We start from the raw sequence: 12,477 nt of genomic DNA on the forward strand, positions 1-12,477 counted from the left end.
ACTGAATAAAAGCAATAAAAGCTTATTATTTTAAGATTTTCTCGCCTAGAGACTTTTGGTATGGGGACGTTCTAATCCTCTCTTCGCAGGAGTAAATACCTTTACGACCCAGGCTTCCCCTCAGGACACGTTCGGAGGGCTGGGGAGGCTCTCTCAGACTAGAAAAGTCCTCCCCCAAAAGCCCCCTAACCCGTGTTACCACAGCTGGGGTGCTGTAGGGTAGGGTTAATTGGGACTGTGAGCTCACATTCACAAAAGGAATTTCTCCGCCCCACATGGGCAGGGAGCAACAATCCCCTGTTCTCGAGCTTGCCCAAAATCAAGGCCATAAAAGAATTCCCCCACCCCCTACCGCCAGGAGCCCAGGACCGCCACCCAGATGACAATGGCGCCTGCAAGGGCGGGGTCGCGCTTGCCTGGGACGTGGGATGGAGGAAGCAGGCTGGCTCGCCCCTGGTTGAACGCAGAGGTCACATGACATGCCCCAGCTGGCCCCGCAGACCAGCCTCAGCTGAGAGGGCTTTGAGAAGGGGCGGGGGAGCGGACGGAGAGGTGGGGGGGGGGGGGGGTTGGCTACCGCGGAAGTGACGAACGGGCGTAGCTTGCTACGTGCAGCGACGTGGCGGCGAGGCCGGCGCCGGGCGGCGGAAGTGGCTCCCGCGCTGGGACTTGAGTGTTTGTGTTTTGGTTCGCGGCGGAGCCGGCGGCTAGCCTGAGGGGAGGAGGCAGAGGAGGGAGGAGGAGGAAGAATTAGTCGGAACTCGAGCGCCGGCGGCGGTGAAGGAGGAGAAAGGAAAGAGGAAGGCGGAGCGGAGAGAGGCGGAGACGGAGCCGGACGGGGGCGGCACCACGGCACGATCCCCGCACGGTCCAGTCTGAGGGGAGCGGCCTGAGGAGGAGACGCGCCGCCACCGTCTAAGCCACCGCCACAGCTTCAGCGTCTTCTCGGGCTACGCCTGGGACTTGCTGCCGGGAGGCTTCAGCCCCGCGGTTCCGCGTGCTGCGGTCTCAGGTAACCAAACCTTCCCTCCCTTGCCAAGAGCCAGCCGGGACCCCAGGTTATGCGCTGTTCTCAGTCTGTCCGCGGCCCTGCCGGCACTGTGTCTCCCGCCCATTCTTCTTCACCTGGCCCCAGTGCCCTGGACCAGAGCTGTCGAGCTGGGCATCTCGTCCTGCCGGCCCTGGTGATTCATTCCTCAAAGAGCTCTGGGGATCGGGATTTGCGGACTGACTGAGGGAGCGACGGGTGTCACCCTCTTCCCTTCTCAAGATGGCGCCGTGAAAGAGTGCTGGAGGCCGCGGTTCCGTCTGGCCCCTGTCCTGGCAGCCCTGGAGGGGGTGGTCCCAGCCGAAGCCAGGCCAGGGTGGGGGAAGCAGGATGGGAAAGATGGCCAGGGGGCCTGGCGGGTCCTGCTTGTTCGGGCCATCCGGAGTTTGGTATCAGTTACTCAGGTGCTCTCCAAGGAGGAACTGGGGCCTACAGCAGGTGTGAATTTGGGGAGCTCCGCCTACCTTTGACTTCCAAAGACCGGTAATGGAGGGAGGAGGAGGCTCATCAACATAGTCTGCCTGGGGGCTGTCTCATCTGTGAAAGGTGATGAACCGCAACTTTAAAGAACTCAAGACAACTAGGCCGCTGAGCACGCACAGTGGGTAGAGAGAGACCTTAGGAGACCTGTCCCGCTGTTCTCTTCCCTTAGAAGCTGGTTACCCTCTCGAGACTTTTAACTTTTAGACGCTATGAACGTCATAATTCACAAATTTTGGTTTTTGTCAGTGTCATAACCAGTTAGAAAAAAAAAAACCACGTGTACAGCACTATGATAATTCAGGAGGGCTCAGAAACTTTATTTTTAATGTAAAATTGGGATAATATGAGTTCATAGGGTTGCTGTAAGCAAAATTCATGGACTAGTGGTTGGCACATAAGTGTGCGGCAAATGTTAGCTGCTGTTGTTAATACTATTTTCATTAAAGAACACCTAGAGTCCTTTATAGACTACCACTTCATTTTCAAAAGATTTAAAAAGCATTTTATGCAAAATTTTTGTTTTGCAAAACAAAACAGTAGTGAATACAAGTGAATGCGCGTGATTTTTAACCTTAATGTTAGGCTACCTGTATCTTTTATAGTTACATTTATTTTCTGCTAGAGAGTGTTGGAGGGAGTTATAGTCCAATAGCTTTAACCCTTAGAAGGCAAAGCTAAAATCATATTTTTTTATGGGAATGTCTTTTTTCCTGAAATTTTGGACCATGGAAATTCGGAGCATGTTGTCCTTGACAAGTATTTGAATTTGCTGTTTTGGAGGTAGTGAAACAATTGGGAAGTGTTTCTGTTGGTATTGAGGTATCTGACGGTGTGTTGGTACGTGTTCATTCTGTGTGATGTTCTGTTGATATTTGGTCATTATTTCATCAGAGGGCCACTTTAATTGCCAATTTTCAGTCCCTTTTATGTGTTGGCCCCTGTATTGGATGGATAGATAGGTAGATTGATTGATTCTGTCATCTAATTCTCCAGTAGATATGTAACTTAGGTATTATGGAAATGGAGACTTTGGTATAGCCAGCCAGGATTAGATCCCAAATCTGGTATGTTTTTTAGTGGGGGTGGGGGATTGGGGTTGTCAATGTGAGGATCGGAGCATTTTTAAAAATTTTTTTATCTTTTTTTAAAGATTTTATTTATTTATTTGACAGAGAGAGTGAACAACAAGAGAGGGAACCCAAGCAGGGCGAGTGGGAGAGGGAGAAGCAGACTTCCTGCTGAACAACCAGCCCGATGCGGGGGCTCGATTCCAGGACCCTGGGATCATGATCTGATCCCAGGAGCCTGGGATCGTGACCTGAGAAGAAGGCAGCAGCTTAATGGCTGAGCCACCCAGGCTCCCCGGAGCATTTTTTATTACAGAAAAATTTTTAAATGTACAGAAATAGGGAGAAGAGTAAAGTGAACCCATCGCCAGTTTAAATTATTTTGTGGCCAGTCATGTTTTATTTACATCCCTACTGTTTGGAAGCAACTCAGACATATCATTTCAAGTGTGAATAGTTTGGTATGCATTACTAAAAGGACTCTGCAAAACTGCCATTTAGGTAAGTCAGTGGTGATTTTGTTGTCTCCAACGTAAGATCGGTTGGATATTTATTAATGAATTCATTGTCCAAAGGGATTTTTATCTAAACTCATTTCATGGGGAAGGCAAATTTCTTACATGAGGTACCTAAATGAAATATAACAGTTATTTTAAGGAGGGAATCATCAGGTTTAAGGAGCACATGATCAGATTATAGCTCAATATGGGAGGAAACCATTGTGATTTGTGAGTAGATTGGAATAATGTTCCCTTATTCCTTTGAGATTGAAAATTAGCATTAGATGATAAGAGAAGTTGCCATTTAGGCTAGGTTTTTCTAGATGTGTTAAATAGAAAATAGTGACATATTTAATTGTTAGGCTCAAACTACAGAATAACGTAACAAAGTAAGACACTAATAAGATTACCACATAGAGGACCTCTGTTAACACTTCCATGTATAATGTACTTGAGCACATGAAACAATTTTAAGTCTTTTAGCCACTGGACACACAAACCTGAGAGCCTTATAATACTTGTTGCTCCAATTTACCATTAGTTAAACAAAAAAAAAATGTATAATTTTACAGGGGTCTTCCCGTAATAATAGCCAACATTTATTGAGCTCTTAACTGTGTTCTAGGATCTTTTGTAAGAACTTTCCATTTACGAACTTCATTTTCCCTAAAACTATTCTAGTCCAACTAGTCTGGTTCCAGAACCTAAACTCTTGAATCATCTCTCAGGTTGACTGAGTTTGAAACACAGCTCTTTCATGGCTTTGTCACAACTCTGTCACAGTAACTGTGTGACCTCAATCAAGTTACTGAACCTCTCTGTGCCTGTTTCCTCATTTTTAAGGGTTGTAGTATCTATAGGATTGTTGAGTGACTATGTTAAGTACTTAAGTACTTGGCACAAAGTTAAGTCTTTAATAAAGATTAGCTATAGAATTTTTTTAAAATTCTGAAAATTACAGTAGGATTTTAGGCTTAAATCTCATACGAATTTAAATGACATTCAATGTCATGTCGATGTTAAGATTATCATGCGATAATATGGTACAGGCAAAATTTGCTGAAGTGATTAACATTAGATTGTTTTGTTTCCTGATTTGTGTATTTAATTTTTCTTTACAGGTTTCTCTACATCTAGAAAGAAAAAAATTGACACCTTGCATCCTGGAAGTTCATTTAAGAGACTGAAATTAGGGACTTCTTTCAAATTTGGACATGGCTAATCGAGGAGCAACAAGACCCAACGGGCCAAATACTGGAAATAAAATATGCCAGTTCAAACTAGTACTTCTGGGAGAGTCTGCTGTTGGGAAATCAAGCCTAGTGCTTCGTTTTGTGAAGGGCCAATTTCATGAATTTCAAGAGAGTACCATAGGGGGTGAGATTTTCTTTTTTCCCTTCATTTAATTAAATTATACATTGGCAAAAATTTTGCGGTTCTAGTTGTTTGATGATGAATACCTAAATAGGTTGCATAGTGAAGAAAACTGTTCAGCAGACTTTAGGCTTTAAAACTTATGCTGATTTTTGTTTAGATAGTATCTTCCAACATTTTGATTTCCTGGTTATCCCCAAGATGGTTGTGTATAAGCTGGAATACAGATGCAAGCATGAAGAGAGTCAATATCCCAAGTATTTAGATTTGATCTGATACCTGTTCCTTGATAGTGATTAGAGGCTTCTTCAAATTAATACATGTTTTAGCGCTTTAGAATGAGTAAGAAAATAGTAAAAGTAAATAATAAAAGTTAACCTTAAAATTCTAATTCTAAATAACTGGACTATTTGTAAATTACACTGATTAGTAAAATTAATTAAATTTTATTAAACTTGTTTAAGAATGCTCCTAGGGTGAAGGAAGAGAAAAAGTCAGTGATCAACGAAGAGGGACAAAAAAGGGAAATGGGACCTGGAGAGAAAGATGAAAGAAAGGTTAAGAGGTAGAGTGCACTGAATACAGTGGTTGTGGTAGAGCTGAAATGAGGGGAAGGTAAGAGGCAGGAGAAAGGTAACAGCCAATAGTGCAGTGTTATGGATAGAAGACAGGAAATTTGATAAATTGAATTTAATCAAATTCACTATATAGCAGTGGGGCAAAACAACCTTTTCCCTTTTTTTTTTTTTTTAAGATTTTATTTATTTGATAGAGCGTGAGAGTGAGAGGATGAGGGGGGAAAGCAGACTTCCTGCAGAGCTGGGAGCCTGATGCGGGACTCAATCCCAGGACTCCAGGATCATAACCCGAGCTGAAGGCAGTGGCTTAACCAACTGAGTCAGCCAGGCACCCCCGGTACAGCCTTTTCCAAGCGTCCTGTTTCATCTGTCAAATGAAGCTTTTGAATTGGGTAATACCAGAGGAAACACAGTTTTAAGATCACAATATTTTGCTAGGGGTATATAATTAAGCAGTACTATATTTTTAAGGGTATACATAATATATTTTAATGTCATACATATGAAAAGTCAAACTTTTGAAATACTTAAGACCGATACTGACACATAGCAACTTCAGATCTTTCAGAAGTGTAACTTTCTGTCTTGCATTTAGTGTATGTTCTCAAGTACACTTGAGGATCTTGTTCATAGTTCAGACCCTTCCAATAAAATAGTTTATAAAACTATACTACCTCCTGGTCTTTCCCTGTATACAGGAAGTATCCTACATAGGTGATATTTCCACTTCAGTAGACTCAGAGAAGTGTCGTGGTGATTGTCAGTCTCTTGTTTGTACATCCATCAAGTTACACAGTGTTACATGTTTTAGTTAGTTGTATTTTTTTTTTCAAGATTGATTTATTGAGAGAGAGAGTGTGTGTGTACACAGTGGTGGGAGTGAGTAGGGGCAGAGGGAGAAGGATAGAATCCTCAAGCAAACTCCCTGCTGAGTATGGAGCCTATTATGGGACCCATTAGAGGGCTCAGTCCCAGGACCCTGAGATCATGACCTGAGCTGCAATCGAGTCTACCCAGGTGCCCCTAGTGTTTTGTGTTTTTATAATGAGCATGAAAAATGTAGTCCATGGTATGGAGCTTTTGAGTTAGAAATCTAATGAATAATAATAATGAATAATATACATAATATACATTCTTGTGGTTTCTTTGTTAATAGATTTATGTATATTTATGTATATACCTACATATATACGTATATATGTAGGTATATACATACATATATATACACACACATATACATTTATGTATGTGTAGTCACACAGACACACACATCTGGTTTAGTAATGAAATATCAAGGTAATAACACTTCTCAAGTGGTTGTCAGTGGCAGCATTTCCCAAAGTACATATGAGTTTGAGGCTATAAATACATGGGCCAGATAGAATTGATAAATGCCACCCTCCCCCTTTTCACAGTACATACCAAAATAACAAAAACACTGAAGAGCTATAGTAAAGAACTTAATTCCTGGGAAACTGCAGGAGCCTCAGAAGCTTAAGACTAGAATCTTTTTTTTTTTTTTTTTTTGGTATTATGATCATCCAAATGTGTTTTTTCCTAATTGACATTTCAAGCAGGACGTTTACAAGAAAAATTTAATCCTGTATCAATGTCATAAGTACACATATTTTCTGATATGTGTGTATGCGTATATATAGTCTGCATTTCCGTTGAATACAAATTAGATTATTTACATTTCAGTAATGAGTTTTTCAGGGTTTTTGTTCCTACATGTAAAGCTTCCTTCATATTTTCTACTTGTACAGATCAAATCTTGCTTTTAAAACCAACTCTATAAGGAATTTATATCCAAATTTCTGTGTCAGTGGTTGTTGGACACTTTCTAACTACCTTGACTACATGGTAATATCTTTAGGAGGTATGAACTGCCGTTACAATTATAGCTGTGAGCACTGGTGTTTGGTTTGGTTTTGAGACATTACTGACCTAAAACATTGTGTAAGATGAAGGTGTAAGACAGTGATTTAATGTTTTATAGTGAGTGCTGTTCTTTTATGCTGTTTGCTAACGGCTGTTCACCCTTAGGAACTATAGTAGTAGTCTATTTAAGGATTTCAAGGTTTGAGACCTTTAATGATGAATACCACACGTCTGTAACTTTTAAGAAATAAGTGTTTTTGTTTTGGCTGATGTGTGATAAGACTTAGCTAACAAATGAACCTGGCCAGGTGTTTTGCATTTTATCTATGCTTTATTTTTTGATTGTTTATATTTGGTAATAGTCATGGTCTGAAGAGCTCAATTAAAATTTTCTTCTGATTGTGTTTTACAGTGGGGCTCATATGCTATACTCTTTAATTGGGTGTATTCTAGAACCTTACATTCATCAAGAATATCAGGGTAGTTTATGTGATTCTTCCTTAACATGGAAGTTTAATTTAAGAATCCATGTTGTCTCACAATTTCACATACAATTGCCCCTTGATCCTGTAACACTCACAATGAGGTTAGGTCATTAGGTGATGGGTTTAGCACTTTGGGGAGTTCTAGCTGATTTATAGGGCTTTAAAGTCTGCATCACATTTTTTGTTCTTATTAAGACAAGCCCAGAAGGTTGGCAAGGAATATTAAGGCTCAGGTGGTTGTCCTCCTTCCTACTCTCTCATCTGAAGGCTTAGTATTGCCTCAGTTAATATTTGTTGGATAGGGCTGGCCATCTTTCACTTAACACCTTGAGTAGTTAAAGACTACAGATTTCAAGTGAGTTACTCTTGTCAAAAAAAAGAACCAGAATTTGTTTTTAAACACATTTAAGTATTATTTACAAACAAGTAGATAGATCTTCGGTGTAAGAGCAGCATAAGGGTATGCAGTGAAATAAGACGTAGTCATTCAACTCTTTTTTTCTTTTGAAAGATAAATGTTTTACACCACAGTTTAATTTTATAGGCAGTGTCATCAGAGGAATAGAGGACGCATGGTTTAGGTTATAGAACTATACATGAGAACATTAACAGCATTCTCTTTGCAGGTACTGTAATTTTTGAACTTTGGTTTAGAGCAGTGGTTCTCAGAATGTTCCCTGTTCCAGGAGTATCTGCATTACCTGAGAATTTGTTAAAAGTGCAAATTCCTATATCCTATATTGAATCAAAATCCTGAAGTGGAACCAGTGATCTTACATTTTAACAGGTCTTTCAGGTGATTTGATATGTGCTGAAGTTTGAGAACAACTGTTTTTATGTTCTGAGTAGTCAATACTACTTTTACACTGAGGTTCTTGGAATAATTGCTTTCCTTTTTTTTTTTTTTTTTGAACTGTAGTTTGGGTAGGATTTCTAAAAATAAGTTGTTTATCCAACTGCTCCAGTTTGAAGATACAAAGTATTTTGTCCCGTTACATCATATATTATTTGTATCTGTTTGTATGGAAACCCTTTCCCACAAATCTGTTAACCTCTTGGGCCCTTCAGGAGAATATGGCCCCTTCTCTGTCCCATCTAGGTTGCTCTCCCTTGTCTCTCCTAAGGAACTTAGAGTATCTGTAGTTTTCAGTTATCTGTACCAATGCTGCTCCCCCTTAGTATCACAAGGACTGATTATACCCTAAGTTAGAGAAACAAGTGCCTTTTTAATTGTAGTTCCAGTACATGGCACATACTTTTAGGCAGCTCATACTCAGCTTTATTTTACTCTTACAGAAAAGAAAATAATGGTACTTAACTTGAAAAGGTTTCGGTGAGGATTAAATGAAAGTACATATAAATTTCTTGGCTACTGTGCCTAGCATAGAGTAAAATGCTTATTAAATGTTAGCTGCTACCACTACCATCACCACCATTACTTTTTGCTGAGTCATTTTTGTCACTGTTCTGTTGTCAAAACATGACATTTATTTTGGGAATCATAACTATTCCATGTAGTGCATAGTGTTTGATTTAGGATTTGACAATGTTAAAAAAAAAAAAAACTTTATGTTTAGATTTTCTTTTATTGGAAGAAAAACCTTCTGATTAAAAATTATAGGAACAGTCGCTTCTCAGCCTTTTGGCTAAGATCAAGTGTAAAAATTATAGGAACGGGCGCCTCGGTGGCTTAGTCGTTAAGCGTCTGCCTTCAGTTCAGGTCATGATCTCAGGGTCCTGGGATAAGTCCCGCATCGGGCTCCCTGCTCCACAGGAAGCCTGCTTCTCCCTCTCTCACTTTGGCCTGCTTGTGTTCCCCTCTCTTGCTGTGCCTCTTTCTGTCAAATAAATAAATTCCTTTAAAAAATATATATATAGGAACAAACAAGAGTTTTTTAAGAGGTTTTTATTTGTCAGAGAGCATGTGAGCACAAGCGGGGAACTAACTGCAATCAGAGGGAGAAGCCTCCCTGCTGAGCAAGAAGTCCAATGTGGGCCTCGATCCCAGAACCCTGGAATCATGACCTGAGCCGAAGGCAGATGCTTAACCCAAGATTTTAAAAACCTTATAAGCAAATACTTGCATTAAATTTGAGCCTTCCAAAAATGAAGTTTTTGCAGATTCATTCAAGTAGATAGTATGAGCATTTACAACTAAGTTTCTTAAAATTCTGCATGGTAAATTCTTAACAAATTTTCCCCCTCCATTTATTGGTTTTCACAAAAGTGGTTAGTCATGTATATTACACTAAATGCAGGCCACCCACATGAACTAAGTTATTTGTGGAAATTTTCTCAGAGGGAGAAATTGCACTGTTAAATAGAATACTAAATGTATTCGGATATTAAACTTACTTCCTAAACTGGGAAAGAAAACCTAGCCAGAAAATTTGAATCTGAGTAAGTCATGTTCTTCCTATAGTAGTAGTAAGCTTTCTGTTGCCCTTCACTTGTTTGCCCTCAGAAAAACCCATCTGTTTATAGATGATCCCCAGTTCACAGTGGTTCTACTTAAAGATTTTTCAACTTCATGATGGTATGAAAACAATACAGACAATAGAAACTATACTTTGAATTTTGATTATCTTCCAGGCTGGCAATATTCAATATAATACTCTTGTGATGCTTGGCAGTAGCAGGGAGTCCTAACTCCCAGTCAGCCACGTGATCACAGGGTAAATAACTGAAAGAACCATTCTGTACCGGTAACAGCCATTTCATTTTTCATATTTAGTACAGTATTCAAAAAATTACATGAGATATTCAATACTGTGTTATAAAATGGTCTTTGTGTTAGATGATTTTGCCCAACTATAAGTTAACATAAGTGTTCTGAGCACATGTTAACTAAGGTAGGTTAGGTGTATTTTTTACTTTTACCATATTTTCAACTTGACGATGGGTTTATTGGGAATAACCCCATCATGAGTCCAGGAAGACCTGTACTATAATCTGTGCATTTATTACCTTTATCTTTTTTCATCCACACATTGCTCTCAATTAAAAATGCTTTTTTTTTTTTTTTTTTAAGAGCATGTACAAGTAGGGGGGTGGTGCAGAGGGAAAAGAAGAGAGAATCTTAATCTTAAGCATGGAGCCCTATGTGGGACTTGATCTCACAACCCTAAAGTCATTACCTGAGCAGAAAGCAAGAGTTGGATGCCACCCAGGCGCACCTCAATTTAAAAAACTTTTCAGAAAGAACAAAAAACCTAGAGATAGACCATTAGCATATGGTCTTCGATTGGTGAGGAAAACAGTGAAGTGTTCGTTGTTCTTTCTAACACAGTGAGAATTAAAATTGTCAAAGTTAATCATTGGTTTCAAGTGGAAGAATATCCTCATGCATGATAGTGTTCACTTTTAGAAAGTGTGTATTCAGTCAGTATTTGAGGTAAGTTGTATTACTCTGAGAAGTTGGTAGAGATTTGCTACTTTATATCAGTTTGTACCAGTTATGCCCTAAAAAATGAATTTTTAATAGTCTAAACATCGTTATTCTCCAGTATCCTAGTTTAAAGTGTTACACGTGACTACTAAATATTGCTGTCAGTTAGGAGTCTGTAAGCTTGTTTCTAATTCTGGTACCCTTCTATGAGCACTTATCTGAGACTTTGTAAAATGAGAAGGTTGAACTAAATAAGGATCCTTCTAGAGCTAACTTTCTAAAGTTTTTGTCCCATCTTACTTAATTCATTTATTGTCCTCTGATGCTGCTGAAGTGCTCAAAGCTGTTTGGTAGGATTTTTGCCAGTTAGTTCTAACTATAGTGAACAGCCTCTATTGATTGACTAATTTGCTGCTTTTATTCTGTCACGTACTGGGAAGTAAGATTGTGAAACTCTTTAAAATTCATTTACTCAATGAATTTACCAAGCTCCTAACACTGTGCTAAGTACTAGAAGTTAAAGATGCCCTTATGGTTTGGGATGGGAGACAGATTGAGTACACATAAGGAATGAAAAATAGTATTACATACCACTATTTATTTATTTGTTTATTTATTTTAAAGAATTTATTTATTTGACACACAGAGACAGCAAGAGAGGGAATACAAGCAGGGGGAATGGGAGAGGGAGGAGCAGGCATCCCACTGAGCAGGGAAGCCTGATGTGGGGCTAGATCCCAGGACCCTGGGATCATGACCTGAGCCAAACAAAGGCAGAGCTTTAAGACTGAGCCACCCAGGCTCCCCACATACAACTATGTAAATTATGCCTAAATTTCCAGTTGGCCTTCCTGTTTTATTTATTACATATATTCCAAAAGAGTACATATATGTATACATAAGGAAGTGTATTGTCAGTTACATACTGGAAAAATCTGTAAGTTTTCAAAAGCTTTGATGCTTGGACTTTATGACATGTATTTTGGCTGCATTCAGTCTATTTTTGCTACCTTTCTGTTGTTGACTCTGTTCTGAACATTTAAGGTTTGTGGATAATTGACCTTTTGTAGACACCAGGGACCCATAAATGATACTTGTTCTGGATAATGATTGGGTGTGGTGGGGTGAGAACCTTTTTTAAAATTTGCTTTTAATAGAAAAAGAATTCTGACTTGATAAAAATAAACAGGAAGTTTTGTTGAAAAATGTTTCTTTTTCCCCTTTTGTGTCTTACACCATAATAATCTAATGTTATATGCAATTTTGTGGTGCACACTGAATTTATTATAGGATGACATAATTTGGAGTCATCATAGAGCTTTTTATGACAGGCCTCTTAGTGGAGGAGGATAAGAATGTGTAAATGTGAGAAAAGCAATAGGAATAATTCCAGAAGTTTTGGAATTTTGATCATTGGCTATCTTGATACAAATACGAATTCTAGCAAATTATTAAATTCCTCAAGATAAGAGAGAGTGTGCTACTGAATTCACATACTGGATTTTGGAAATAAGGAATTATGCTTCATGTTTTACTACTTTTATACAACAGAATATTTTGAAGTAAGTGTTGATGAACAGCATTCACCCTCTTTCCAGGGTAATATAGATGTGGAAGAATAAGTAGAAGCAGGATGAGGGACCACTTATTCCTGGTTTCCATCGTTGAAGATA

At 39.4% G+C, this 12,477-nt stretch overlaps 2 protein-coding genes across 2 annotated transcripts in view; one reads left to right on the forward strand and one right to left on the reverse strand.

Moving 5' to 3' along the window:
- The window catches only part of EFHB (EF-hand domain family member B), a 56,843-nt gene extending 56,396 nt beyond the window's left edge, over nucleotides 1–447 (reverse strand). The window contains exon 1 of the mRNA XM_032860935.1: nucleotides 417–447. The gene's annotated coding sequence lies outside the window, so the exon portion shown is untranslated. The remainder of the gene's footprint in view (nucleotides 1–416) is intronic.
- A 197-nt stretch (nucleotides 448–644) lies between these two features.
- Nucleotides 645–12,477, forward strand: part of RAB5A (RAB5A, member RAS oncogene family) — a 30,032-nt gene continuing 18,199 nt past the window's right edge. The window contains exons 1-2 of the mRNA XM_032860936.1: nucleotides 645–1,012; nucleotides 4,220–4,475. Coding sequence (XP_032716827.1) covers nucleotides 4,313–4,475 — 163 coding nt within the window. The 5' untranslated portion in view covers nucleotides 645–1,012; nucleotides 4,220–4,312. The remainder of the gene's footprint in view (nucleotides 1,013–4,219; nucleotides 4,476–12,477) is intronic.

This window comes from Lontra canadensis, unplaced genomic scaffold (genome assembly GCF_010015895.1).
Source record: "Lontra canadensis isolate GAN:19392208 unplaced genomic scaffold, GSC_riverotter_1.0 scaffold20, whole genome shotgun sequence".
Classification (NCBI taxonomy): Eukaryota; Metazoa; Chordata; class Mammalia; order Carnivora; family Mustelidae; genus Lontra; species Lontra canadensis.